General features: G+C 44.1%; 1 protein-coding gene and 1 long non-coding RNA gene across 3 annotated transcripts in view; one reads left to right on the top strand and one right to left on the bottom strand.

Moving 5' to 3' along the window:
• The window catches only part of LOC148149187 (uncharacterized), a 304,419-nt gene that overhangs the window by 115,533 nt on the left and 174,801 nt on the right, over positions 1 to 14,085 (top strand). The gene's annotated exons all lie outside the window — the stretch shown is intronic.
• The window catches only part of qsox1 (quiescin Q6 sulfhydryl oxidase 1), a 123,393-nt gene that overhangs the window by 78,517 nt on the left and 30,791 nt on the right, over positions 1 to 14,085 (bottom strand). For both annotated transcript variants that reach the window (XM_043699922.2, XM_043699923.2), the window contains exons 2-3: positions 8,774 to 8,874; positions 1,225 to 1,279 (exon numbers count right to left, since the gene is read on the bottom strand). In XM_043699922.2, the coding sequence (XP_043555857.2) occupies positions 1,225 to 1,279; positions 8,774 to 8,874 (156 nt within the window). The remainder of the gene's footprint in view (positions 1 to 1,224; positions 1,280 to 8,773; positions 8,875 to 14,085) is intronic.

Below are 14,085 nucleotides of genomic sequence, written 5' to 3' on the forward strand. Positions count from 1 at the left end.
TCTACTTAGACTCCTCCTGAGTAACTCAAATGAGTGTCATATGGGTCAGAGGATGGTCACCTAGGTTACCCTGTGGTTAGATGCAACCAGTTGGATATGCCAGACCATTGATATTTTGTCCATCCCCGGGTCTGTTTGTCCTTTCTTGAGCATTGTTGTGCTGCTTGATGTTTACTTGGCACTCCAACTGCAGTCTAATTGACCACCTTGCCTAATATGCCCTCCACTTACCGTCTCTTTCAAAGATGAAAATACTAAAGTACGAACACGACTGCTATAGACTGAATGCACAGCCAGCTGTATGGAGCAACACAGGCATCACCACGAATGTTGGGGATTGGAACGTTAGCACATGGGGTCTCTGGCTCAGAATCAGGCATCCTAACCCATTTGTTGATACCTAGTCGTGCCTTAAGTTTATCTTCAAGGATCTATCCAAACATAACAAAGATGTTTGGTTCCAACACTGGCAGCATAAGGCACCCCATGCTCTTCCACCAGTGATTGGTACATCCCAGAACCCAACATGATGCCAAATGTCACATGCCAAGATTTCCACAGAAGTCTTATAGAGGTGGAAAGTGCAGCATTACCCGATAGTCTGGAAACTCCTCCTGGCAAATCCTTTCGAGGCAGTGGAGTGGGAGGGGGTGTGGGTGCAGCAACTCAATTAGAAAATGGCTAGAATGAGGGAAATACGATGCTTCTTGATGCCACGTTAGTGCCACCGTACAGCCAAGTACAAATGCCGACTATTTAAGAAGCATAATATCCCAGAGCAGATATCCATAGAAACACAAAATCCCCACAATGTGGGAGCTGGCCATTCGGACCATCCGGTCCACAGTGACCCTCTGAAGAGCACCCTAACCGCCCCCTTTTACTCTGTCTCTGCACTTCCTATGGTTAATCCATCTAGCCTGCACATCCTTGGACACTATGGGCAATTTAGCACGGTCAATCCACCTAACCTGCACATCTTTGGACTGCAGGAGGAAACCCACGCAGACACAGGGAGAATGTGTAATCTCCACACAGACAGTCACCAGAGGGTGGAATTGAACCCGGGGAGCTGGCATTGTGGCGCTGCAGTGCCAACCCCCGAACCACCATATCACCTACCTTTTGAAGGGCTCTATGGAAACAGTGCTAGCAAAATACAAATGATTGATGAACAGTATGAAACTGAAGTGCGAAGACAGACCATGCTCAAAATGTACTAACCAGCATCTTTAAGACCCTCTCCCTTGAATGGCGGTTTTGAAAATGCTCTGAAGAACTGAGGAGAAAAAAACAAAATAAAATTATAATCAAGGAAGCCAAGTGAAACAGGTCAGAGATAGAGATACATTCCAAAAGTCACAGTGACATCTTCTAGACCAACTTTCACCACAGGATCATGAAGAATGTTTCCTGAAACACTGCCATAAACACAAAGTGTATCTGTTTGGAAATACTGGCCAAATTTTTAAAATATTGTGACATTCCATTTGAAACATTGGCTTCGCTTGCTTTTCATTTCTGCAAGTTAAATTTTGTCCATGGATGAATTAGGAGCGATTTGAAGTAATGCAACAAAATAATACAGGAAACAGATAGTTTTTTTACTGTAATTCTGCTGATTACGGACTCCAGGGATAAGGGGGAAACTTGAGTCAGACCATAGAAGAATGAAATTCGGAAACAGTTTCACACATAGGAAAGGCCTGTACTTTTCTAAAATTCCCTAGTTTCAGAAAACGTCTCAACAAATTGGAACGTACAAACACAATGCCCTTGTCAAGAAAAGATGCTGACGGTAAGGAAAGTAGCAGTATAGGAAGGTGTATCATCTGCTGGTGGGAAAACATAGGGAAATCTTGCCACAGTTTTACAAATGAGACCGCATTGGAGTACTGTGTATCGTTTTGGTCCTTTTATCTAAGCATCAGTGTACCTCACTGGAGATAGTTTAGAGAAGGTGTTGATAGAGAAAGTGTTGGGTTAACACCGTGATTTGTTTGGTGAAAAAAGAGGTTGGGCCTGGACTCAATGGAGTTTAGAACCACATGGGGGTGATCTTATTAAAACATTGAAGATTCTGAGGGGGGGCTTGACTGAACAGATGTCAAGAGACTGACTCTTCTCATGGGAGAATGTGAAACTAGTGGGCAAATGTCCAAATTAGGCAACCCCCCAATCAAAGTGGAGATGAGTAGGAATAAAGTCTCTCAGAGGACAAATAAATTCTATTCGTAGAAAACCACACAGACTGAGTCATAGAATATATTCAAGGCTGAGACAAAGAGATTCTTAAACTATAGTGAATCAAGAGGGTCTGAGGACAGGCGGGAGCACCAGGATTCGGAAGCAGCCTTCCCAGTAACATTTGGTGATGAGGGAGATGCTGAGCTGAGAAGATGCACTATTTTCTGGCTTCTGTGTTAACTGGGCCCTGTGCCCAGCTCACTGAGCCTTTGTTTCTGCTAGCTTCTTCTGTTGTCATTCCAAATATTCAACCCCTGCAGAGGTCAGGGCTGTCTCCCAGTTGGTCAATGTTGGTTTCCTGATGAAGAGCTCAAGCTTGAAATGTCAACTGTCTTTGGATGCTGCCTGGCCGGCTGTGCTTTTCCAACACCACACTTTTCGACTCTGATCTCCAGCCTCCGCAGTCCTCACTTGTCCCTCCTCCTCAATGTTGGTATCCACCAGTTTCACATAGGGTTTGAAGATGTCCTTCCAGCACAGTTATGGATGTCCAGGAGGCTGTAAACTAATTCCCAATTCATCGTACAGAAAATATCTGGATACACGGTCATCATCCATCTGATGGAAGTCGCCAAGGCAATGAAGACATCATTGATGGAAACTGCTCAGGCCTTGTTCCTGCTTGGTAGACTCAGTTCTCAGTCAGATCATAGTTGTTCAACTCTCTTAATCAGTTTGGACATATTTCCAATTTCCAGCAGTTTAAGTACACTGTCTCTGCTCCCATGGTCGCATGCCTTAGTCAGATCAAAGAAGGTATTAGATAGCTGTCGCTTTTGATATCCCTTGCAACAGCTAGACCAAGACAATCATGTAATTTGTTGATTGAGTTCTGAAACCACAATGTGATTAGCGTGGATGTGTTAGCTGGGATCTGCAGTCTGCAGAAGGACAATGTGGGCAAATATCTTTCTCATGATGCCTAGCACCAAGATACCTCAATAGTTATTCCAATCACTGGGGTCTTTCTTGTTCTTATACAGGGCCATAGTTTCTTACCGTCAATCGTTCTTAAAAAATTCATTCACAGATGTGGATATCACTGACTTGGCTGGGACTTGTTACCTGCATTGCAATAAAGAATCAACTACATTGATGCAGGCCTAGAGTCACATGTAGACCAGATCCTACAAGGAATTAGTGAACTAAATGGGCTTTCCATTAAGTGACAATGGTTTCATCGTCATCTTTAGACTCTTAACTCCAGATTTGTATCACATTCAAATTCCATCATCTGCCACTGCAGGATTCGATCCTGGGCCTCCAGAACATGACTTGAGTTTCCAAATCAATACTCCAGTGATAACACCACTAGGCCATTGATTGCCTGCATGGTGGTATGGTCTGCTGCCCCTACTCTTGGAAAAGACAGTGGCATCTGTGTGGCTTTTGCAGGAATGCCAGTTTTCCGTGTTCTAAGAGTATAGTGTGTATTGCATCAGCAACTGGGATCTTTATCCAAGTCAATAGATCTGCTAAGCTCCTCTGCTATGGACTCCATATCAGCTTCTCACCAAGCTGACTTTATATAATGTGATGTGCTTTCCCTACAGTAAGTCTTAAGATGGGTGGCACGGTGGCACAGTGGTTTGTACTGCTGCCTTACAGTGCCAGAGACCTGGGTTCAATTCCCGCCTCAGGCGACTATCTGTGTGGAGTTTGCACATTCTCTGTGTGGGTTTCCTCCCACACTCCAAAAATGTGCAGGTTAGGTGAATTGGCCATGCTAAATTGCCCATAGTGTTAGATGTGGGGGAATGGGTTTGGGTGGGCTGCTCTTCAGAGAGTCGGTGTGGATTTGTTGGGCCGAAGGGCCTGTTTCTACACTCTAAGTAATCTAATCATCTCTCCAATGATTTACTGCAGTTAGTATTAACATCCAAAGTCTTTGTTTTCAATGGAACTATTTTCTTTACTGATGGACAAGGTGACATTTTGATTCTTTAATTTTTCTCCCTAATATTCCCTCAATCAAAAGTCATCTGCATATTTTAGCACAGTTACAACAACCAGTTATTAAAACCATAGAATCCCTACAGCGTGGAAACAGGCCATTCAGCCCATCGAGTTCACGTCGACCCTCCAAAGACTCCGTCCCTTTAACCCTGCATCTCCCATGGCTAGCCCACCTAGCCTTCACCTCGCTGGACACTTCAGCATGGCTAATCCACCAAAGCTGCACATCTTTGGACTGTGGGAGGAAAACTACACAGACACAGGGAGAATGTGGAAACTCCACACATATCCATCTGAGGGTAGAATCGAACCTGGGTTGCTGGTACTGTGAGGCAGCAGTGCTAACACTGAGCCATCATGTCACCAAAAGCAGCCTGCCGAGCAGTGTGTTAAGTTGTATGTTGACCCTCTTGGAGCAGGCTGCTTGGCTTCAAGGAGAGGTTCCATCTCAGTGGTACCATCCTCAAACCAGACAGCATGTTCTTGCACTGACCTCCCATATGTCAAGAGCATGGTACTACAGACAGTATCTCCAAGTGTGTTCCTGCTCCCTTTTGCAGTCATACAGATGTGCAATACAGAAACAGACCCTGTGGTTCAACTCATCCTTGCCGATCAGATATCCTAGATAAATCTAGTCCCATTTTGCCAGCATTTAGCCCATATCTCTCTGATCCTTTCCTATTCATATACCCATCCAGATGCCTTTTAAGTGTTACAACTGTACCAGCCTCCACCACTGCCTATGGCAGCTCATTCCATACACGTACCACCCTCGGCGTGAAAATGTTGCCCCTTTCGGTCCCTTTTAAGTCTTTCCCCCCTCATCCTGAAACCTATGTGAGAATGTCAGACAGCGCCTGTTCGGTTCAGTTGAGGAACTGCAGGTTTATATCCAGGTAGGCAGCAGGACTGAATCTGACACAAGGACAATGTTTCGCCTTTAAAGATTCAAGAGGTGCACAGAAGGCGACACCTTGCTGATGCGTTTCCGCTAAACGCATGTCTTGTCGGGTGACTGTAATGCTTCTTTTGCTTCCCGTGGTCCACTACAGGGATGAGCCTGGTCTTTTCTTGAGTGGCAATGCCAATGGTCAGCCTGTGGACTCCCTTGTTGAGTACAGGTGTCTTGCAGGCATTGTCAACCAGCTACCTGGGTCAGCCCTGTGCAAGTGCCCCTGACCTTCTAGCTTGGCAATGGAAAATTTGGAATCTCCCTTTGAATGTTTTGTTTGCTTCCCTGGTGAGATAAATTCCGTTCAATTCCTCAGCAGGGACTCAAAGCTCCCTTGAAGCTGGTGGATTCTGGCAGGACAGCATTTTACAAGTCAGGTGTAACACAGGTAGGCAGTGGCTGCTCCATTGGGTCAAAATAATCCCTCCCACTAATGGAGACAGCTCACAGCACCCCATTCTCTATGCCAGTCTAGTTGGGGTTATCACCCTTAATGGTTACCTTCCCTTTAGTGTTAGAATGTCTGGGCAAAATCTGGACTCAATGTATTAAGACTCTAGGATACCCATATGACAAGGCTCCTCTCTCAAATGCCATGGTTGACGCCAAAGGAATGCAGCACACTACTTTTGGCCATGGCTTAGAATCCCTACAGTGTGGAAACAGGCCCTTCGGCCCAACAAGTCCACACCGACCCTTCGAAGAGTGTCCCACCCAAGCCCATTCTCCTACATTTACCCCTAACTAACACATCCCCTAACACTATGGGGCATTTTAGCATGGCCAATTCTGCACATCTTTGGATTGTGGGAGGAAACCAGAGCACCCAGAGAAAGCCCACGCAGACACAGAGAGAATGTGCAAACTCCACACAGACAGTCGCCCAAGGCTGGAATTGAACCCACGTCCCTGGCACTGTGAGGCCAGGAATTGTCAAATTTATAATAACTTAATTTAGGTATCAGTCCACCTTTGAGCTTCACCACAGATTCTTTGTTCTGAGGCAGGGGAGCTGTTTGCCTTTAGCAGGCAGCTTGGTTCACGAGTGTCGGAGCATGCCCAGATGGTAGTGCGACTGCATGTTATACATCTAGGGGCAGGGGTTGCCAAGCCTTTACAGGGGAACCTCGATTATCCGAATTTGATGGGCGGGCACTATTTCGTTTGGATAATTGATTATTCGGTTATTTGATCAAATGCCTTTCCTCTGGGGCTCGGAGCTTTTAAAGTCTGCTCACTGTTCAGGACACTGCAGCAGCACACCACGCACGAGACCCCATCTCCAACACTGCCCTCAACCCTGCCCAAGCTCCTGTGCAACATGCCCCCCACCCCCCCTGCCCCCAACACCCCCCAGCCCCACCCCGTCCAACACCGTATCACCGCCCCCAACACTGCGCCCTCTACTCCTGTGCAACACCTCCCTGCCCCCAACACCCCCGCAACCACAACCCTATCTAACACCGTCCCCACCCCCAACCCTGTCCAACATCTCCCCCCCCCGCCCCCGACCCTGTCCAACACAATCCCTGCCCCCCATTCCCGTAGACACTTGCCCCCTCTCCGGGGAAGCTGGACTGGACACCCAACAAGACACACGCGCGCACACACACACAATTTTGTACTGCAACCTTTTGACAGGTTCCACCTCTGCCCTGTACAGGACAATGTTGGAGAGATTATCTGGGGAAGCGTGGCGGGACACGGTTAGGGGACACCCCTCTGTAGAACTCCAGGGAAAGTGTGGGGTGAGAGAGAGGGCGGGAGGTCAGTCATTTGAAGACGGTGCCTGTTTAATCACTGTAAACAAAAGGCGCGATCACTGTTGGAAACACGTCTTTGATGCAATGTTTCCATCGGGACCTCGAGATCTCGTTCGGATAATCAGACTTTCGGATAATTGGTATTTGGATAATCGAGGTTCCTCTGAGTGTCTCTGACATTTTAGTCTGAGGATATGAGATCTCCATGTGTCTCCATGAGGAGCTGTGGACGAGCTGACAGACAGGCTGTACACTAACAGAAGGGAATTACAAACTGATTTTTAAAAAAATATATATCTGCTTGTTTGCATTGCTGCTAACCGGTGTTGTAGGCTAAAACAAAAGGCTAAAACAGCAGAAATCAGAGATTATGCTCACTCTCTTCCTATCACATTGCGCTGGGTGGGGCATTGAAAGCAGCACTGCAACCAACTGGTTGGTGTCAGGAAATAATAGGATGTCATGTTAAAATGCAAATGGGTGTATATGAATGATGTGTAGTTCAGCGAGGTTTTGGATCAAAGCCCCATTAGCAGTGACTGTAATTGGTGGAAGTCAGCTTGCACCTCACTGTTTGCTCCAGTTATCAGAGATGCACCTGATTGTACCCCCGATCTTTCACCGCCAAGTTAATGTTGGGTTAAATATTGGCAGCGCCCTTGTTTTTCCACAACACGAACCTGCGCTGCCAATTTCTGAAACTGCAAATGCACATTTCGCAGACAGTCTCAGAACAGAAAGACTCAGTTAGATGCCTGAACTGCAGCCAAATTCGCATTCCAGCTCATCAGGGGCATTTTGCAGAAGCCGAGAGAACAGTTGTTCACTACTCAGCTGGACACAAGTAACAAAGCAAATGAGCCAATACCCTGATTAACCACAACCCGAAGCCAAGTTAGCAATGGAAGAAGCGCAGAAGGGTAACTAAGTATGTTTTAACTGAGTTAGTGTAGGGCTACATTTTCCCATCCACGATCCAGCTTTTGTTGAGCAATGATGAGCTGGTACAGATCTAAAAAAAACCCTTTAAAATATCACCCACTCATCTGGTATAAAGGCCTTTGCCATAGCTACACTGAACCCCCTGTATGATAAGTAAGACACGCACTTATAGTGTTAAAAGCCCTTGCACCACCACTTCTGGAGAAGGGGGTAGGTATGTGCACTTAACCCGAGAATAGATCATTTTAATTGACCTGTTCAGACATATTGTGACACATTTCTGGACCAGGTGGAACTTGAATCCAGGCTAAGAGGTAGGGATATTACCATGGCACCACAAGATTCCCCAAGTATAGCTATAAAGATAATACTGGGGACCTGGCAAATGGTGGAACTTAAATTCAATAAATATCTGTAATTAAGAGTTTAGTGGTGACCACGAATCTATTGTCAGATAAACCCATCTGGTTCACGAATGTCCTTTAGGGAAGGAAACTGCCATCCTTACCTGTTCTGGCCTACATGTGACTCCAGACCCACAGCCATATGGTTGACTCCTAACTGCCCTCTGGGCAATTAGGGACGGGCAACTAATGCTGGCCTAGCCAGTGATGCCCTCACCCCGTGAATGAATAACAATAAAAATAACTCGGCCAAAGCTCAGAAATAAACAGCACTCACACACCATCGACCGAAACTCTAAATGAACTTTCGGTTCATTCCAGGCAGAGGGAGTACTAATTTATTTCTGGTTTTAAAGTAGGGGTTGTACGTGAGGTTTGGCACATTTTGTCTCAATTACAAACACTCAGATCTTGGATTTGAGCAACTGAATGGAACTGGACTCAGTATGTGCCCTAAGAATTTTCAGTGAATGCATTTCTTGCGATCCAGTGCACCCATACCATACCTTCATTGTTGGATAGACGGTCACTTGAAATCTTCGACAGATTTTCACATTCTGACTGTTTGCACAGTTGACCGCTGCCAGCCTCACCGCGGGTCTCCATTCTGGAGAAAGTGACAGGGATTTGGTGAGTTCCACAATTTAAAAAACACAGGTAGTTGCAAATCTGTGCATTTATGCATTAACAAGGAATTATACACTTGACCGTTATCACCTCCCAGCTCCAAACCAATGGAAAAAAATCTTTGTGGCTGCTTTAAAGCAACTGGTTTAATTGACTGCCCCATTGAAATCAAGAGTACTTTTCTTGCTCTCCTTTTCTATGATTGAAAGGGAAGGATAGCCAAAGTCCCTGTTGCTAACCTTCTGTTTTATGTGAACTATGAAGGATTGACATATGTAAACATTTATTCAGCTGAAAGTCACACCGCCCAAGTATTACACGCAGTTGCAACAGCCACGAAAATAAAAATGACTAAAAGTTTTGTTCCACCACTGGACTAAAGGCTGTGTGCAGCAAAATGTGTAGCAGACCCAAATCTAGCTGCCTCAGTGTGCTCCACTCTTCAATGTTATAATTTCACCCCGGTAGTGGGTTCCTACAACCTCTTCCATTAGGCAGAAGGTACAGAAGCCTGAACATATGCACTGGCAGGTTCACAACAGCTTCTTCCCCGCCGTTATTAGACCGATGAATGGACTGTCTAGCCTCAAATAATGCTGATCTTGTTAATGTTGATTTTGCCTAGCCCACTCCTTGTGCAACATTAACTTGCACGCCTCTGTCTAAGTCTTTTTACAACCTCTGATCTGTACGTCCTTGCTTACTAAGATCTGCCTGTATTGCTCATAAACAAAGCTTTTCACTTCGGTACACGTGACAATAAATATCAATCAACACCATGCAGTCCAGTTATAAATACAGAGGAACCTCGATTATCTGAAGGACGCTGGTGGGAGTACTTCGTTCGGTTTATTGAATTCCAGATAACACAGTTTAGCCAAGCATGGGGACCTCGTGATTTGCCGGATATTCGGATAATCGAACGCTCGATAATTGAGGTGAGGTTCCTCTGTATTGCAGTAATTGTAAGAACCACTGGAGGGTGCTCTTTTCTTACTGCTGTCTTTTACTTTCATTGTGAAGTGACCCACTAGTTCTGTCACTATGGCTGGCCTCTCCAGCTACAATGAAGGTGAGTGGTTTTTGCAACATACATTGTCAACATAGGTTTTTATTAGAGTTTGCGTTTCAAACCAGTGGCATATAGATTACTTTTGTAAAGAGGTTTAGAACAAAATGGGCTCAAGCAAATCCTTTCTGTAACCATGACCTAATTCATTGTGTGGCAGAGAGATAGTGATTGCAAGCCTCCTGGAGGTTAATGGAATATAATTTACTAATACTGCAGGGTAAACTTTGAAAAGTATTGGTTTGAATTTGCTTGAGAATCATCAAGGAATTTTTCATTAACTTGAGAAACCCAAATACTCAGAGCTTCTCGTGTCCTTTTTTGAGGACACCTGAAACAAGTATAGCTTCACTTCTAAGGCACAGTATGGGCAGCACAAGGAAAGTGCTGTTATCTTGGTGTAATAGCCTTTGAAACCTCTAGACCAGAAGTATTTGGTTAGAAGACAGCAGATTATTTCTTTAAAAAAACATAAAAAGTCCAAATTTTTAGTTTGAGAGTCTTTACATAGGAAGACTTCACAATGGATAGGATAGAGCTGGGAAGAAATGCTTGAGTCAGATCTAAAGATTTGATATTGAAGGGTCACTTTGCTGGACCTGAATCACTGTAAAATGATAGTGTTAGACAATAGATAAGACTTTGTTTTGCAGCCTGTTTTAGATTATCTCAAACTCCATTCTTTATTTATAGAGCTTGGTTTGTCTTATTTTGTTATCTTCCCTTTTCAGGAATAAACTTCTGTTTTATTATTAAAGGAAATTTGCAGACTTAATGCCAGTGTTCTCTACAAGATCCTGCTTTTACATCTTACAACAATTTATCTGCTAACTCTCGATTAGTTTTATTCAAACAATCCTCTATTATTTCTTCCAGCAGCATTCAATTTTTTGCAATGGACCTCAAAACACTTCTGTGTTACTGTTCTATGTGCCTAGGTTTCAGTGATTGGCCACAATGTTAAATATTCTTTAAAAATGTGATCTCTCAAGCCAATTTCAATCTGAGGTCGAACTTGCCCGGTAGCAACATTAGATGAGGTCACAAAAACTGGAGGCTGTTGATGGTTTTGTGCTGGATACAATGTAAGTGTGATCCAAGTCCCTTTTAAAGAATTGGTTAAGTTGAAGTTTTGAACAATAAGTGGGAAGTGAGGAACCAGGAGACAGAACTGGGCAGGGAGTGGAGAGGTGGGGGTGGAGCAATGGAGACAGCAAGGATGGGCTGGGTGCCAGAGGCCACTCCGACCACCAGCCCGTTCTGTCTCCCCTCACCCACCCGGCTCTGCCTTCACTCCACTGCTGGGCTGTCCGTCTCTTCCTCTCTCACTCTGGGAACTCTCCAACACCCCGTCGTGTGCACAGTATCCCTCTCCCCCGCCAGTTCAAAACCGCACACGCCTCCCTGCACACATGCACGATACTGCATTTGCGCATGACATCACAAAGATGTGTATGATGCCATCAATGCTTGCTCCTTTGCATTCCCCCAATGAGTATAGTTGCCCTCAGCTGTCGGTGTCAGTAAACACTTCCATTTACTTCCGATTCCGTAAAGCCTCACTGGCATAGTGAGGGGGAAACCAAATGCTGCTATTCCTGGGGTTGTCACAAAATTTAAAGGTGTCAGAAAGAATGCTGAAATTCCCGGTTCACTTGTCTTTCAGACTCAAGTTGTCAGAAAGCACGGATTGGTTTTTGACACTTAAGAGGAGTGGTTACTTATTAGAAATAAACGGATTATAACTGCAGTTAAACAGTTACGAACAGTTAACATACAGCTCTCTTGGTTAAACCTCTAACCCATTATAAACTGCTCCCACACATAGATAGATACACAGGTGTTATGGGCAGAGGGAATGACTGGGAAGGCAGTTCAGTGATACCTGCCCACAGGGCTTGCTTTTCCCTGAGGGTGGAGGGGTCAATAACAAGGGGACACAGTGGGGTGGAGTGGGGGAGCTGGGGGGGGCAGTTGAAAAGAGATGTGCAAGGCATGTTTTTCACACAAAGGGTGGCAAGTGCCTGGAACGCGCTGTCAGAGGAGGTGGTGGAAAGAGACACAATAGCAGCATTCAAGAAGCACATGGACGAATACATGGATAGGGATACGGATCCTGTGAAGCCAGTTTTAGTATAGAAGGGCAAGAATGTGTCAGCGCAGGCTTGGAGGGCCGAAGGGCCTGTTCCTGTGTTGCACTGTTCTTTGTTCTAACAATTACAGTGCAGAAATGCTTCAACAATGCTTGGCCTTTAAAAAAGTTGTTTTCCCATTTCTGTTGCAAAAATGCAGAAAAAAGAACTAAATTCATGAAGATATTGAGGGATACCTGGGGCATGTCAGTGCCTGATGTTGGCAAGTGATACCATTTGCCCTTCAACAAGATTAATGAAAGAGAAGATATTACTTGGAGGTACATATGGAGGTTACCCCCTCACTTATCATAGTGAGTTGAATTAAAAATTGACACAGAAAATGGGGAAGCTGTCGTTGGAGTAATGAAACATATCCCGATAGAAGGAATAAATTTTATCTTGGGAAATAACCTGGCCAGTTCAAAAATGTTGACCTCACTAAAGTTTGCTGGAGACACGAGTGGATGTAATAGAAAAAGATGTTACAGGATATTGTGACTCAACCTTAGGCCTATAAACTTAGGCAGGAAGAAGAGACCACGAAAAAAAGGAGCTGACTTAGAAATTCAGCTATTAGATACAATTTCTTTTAGAAAAAGGAGAACAGGTATAGAAAATGAGGCTGACATACTTAGCCAACCTTAGTAGTGGGCATAATGGTGTTACAATGCAAAGTCATGCACTTGGAATGGAAAATGAAATAGCAATGTCAACCAATAAAGTCATTGAGGGACTATGTAACTGCTTGGTTTACACTGACAATGTGGCTGTATTCAGTTAAACCTGGGAAGAACCTTTACAACACATGACTCAAATGTTCAACCAGTTGAAAAGAACCAAATAAATCCGGACAAAAGGGGATTAACTAAAGCAAACTCAATGTACTTGGTCCATGCTGTGCAGCCAAGGACTACCTAGAGAAGTAAATGTAAGAGCTATTTTGGATATTCCTGTGCCAAGGACAAAACATGAAATTTTGCGAAACAAAAACAGAAACTGCTGGAAAAAAAAACTCAGCAGATATTTCTGTGGAGAGAAAGCAGAATTAATGTCTTTGTCAGCATCCGCAGTTCTTTCAGGCTTTTTTTTTTTGCGATGTTTTGGGATTTATTGGCACATATGAATTTTACCAGAAGTATGTTCTGAACTTCAGCAACTGCAGTGGCTCCTCTGATGAACATGATAAAGATTTTTAAAAATTGAATGGGTATTAGAACTTCAGAGTCCTTTTGGGCAATTTGAAAGCTGGGGTGCTGATAACTGATTTCAGTAACAGTGAATTATGAAAGGCCATTGAAACTGGCTGTTGGTGATAGCAATATTGGTGCCAGTACCTGTTACTAGAAGATGACAAATTCAGGATGGAAAGGCCTGTCGGCACTTTTTCAACCAAAACGAATTCTCGTAAACAGAAATATTCAATAGTGGGGACAGACCTTGAGGCTTTGCTGGCTGCGCATCACTTTGAGATAGTTTAACAGCAAAAATGTAGAAGAAACTTATTTGTATGAACCACAATCCTTTGATTTTTGTTTATAAGAGAAATGTTGGGACAGGAACCCACAGTTATTTCAGTGGAGTTTAATGCTGTTGATATGCGTTGATATTCTTCGAATGGACATGTTATTTGATATATTATCAAAAACATATGTGAAGCAACCCAGTGCTGTGATTCAAATGGACATGTGTAAAATCCATGAAACTTGTTGTTAGGTTATTATCAACATGTTACTATTGCTAATGTAACAAAAGAAACAGCATTAAAATAATTTGTAATTGTCAATCAAAATGCCTCTTCAAGAGATACTACAATCTCCTTTGGCGGATGTATGATGGAAGGTGTGTGCTATATACGTCATTATTTGCAAGAGTTTGTATTTAAAACTAGTGGTACATGGGCGTTAGTTATTTTTCTGAAGGACATTTTAATAAGAAAATGGTGACCGAATTCAGTGTGTGCCAGAGATCAGGTGACTGCAACCCACCC

The sequence above is a fragment of the Chiloscyllium plagiosum genome, unplaced genomic scaffold (assembly GCF_037043375.1).
Source record: "Chiloscyllium plagiosum isolate Xiang-an unplaced genomic scaffold, Cpla_swu_hap1 HiC_scaffold_9, whole genome shotgun sequence".
NCBI classification, from domain to species: domain Eukaryota; kingdom Metazoa; phylum Chordata; class Chondrichthyes; order Orectolobiformes; family Hemiscylliidae; genus Chiloscyllium; species Chiloscyllium plagiosum.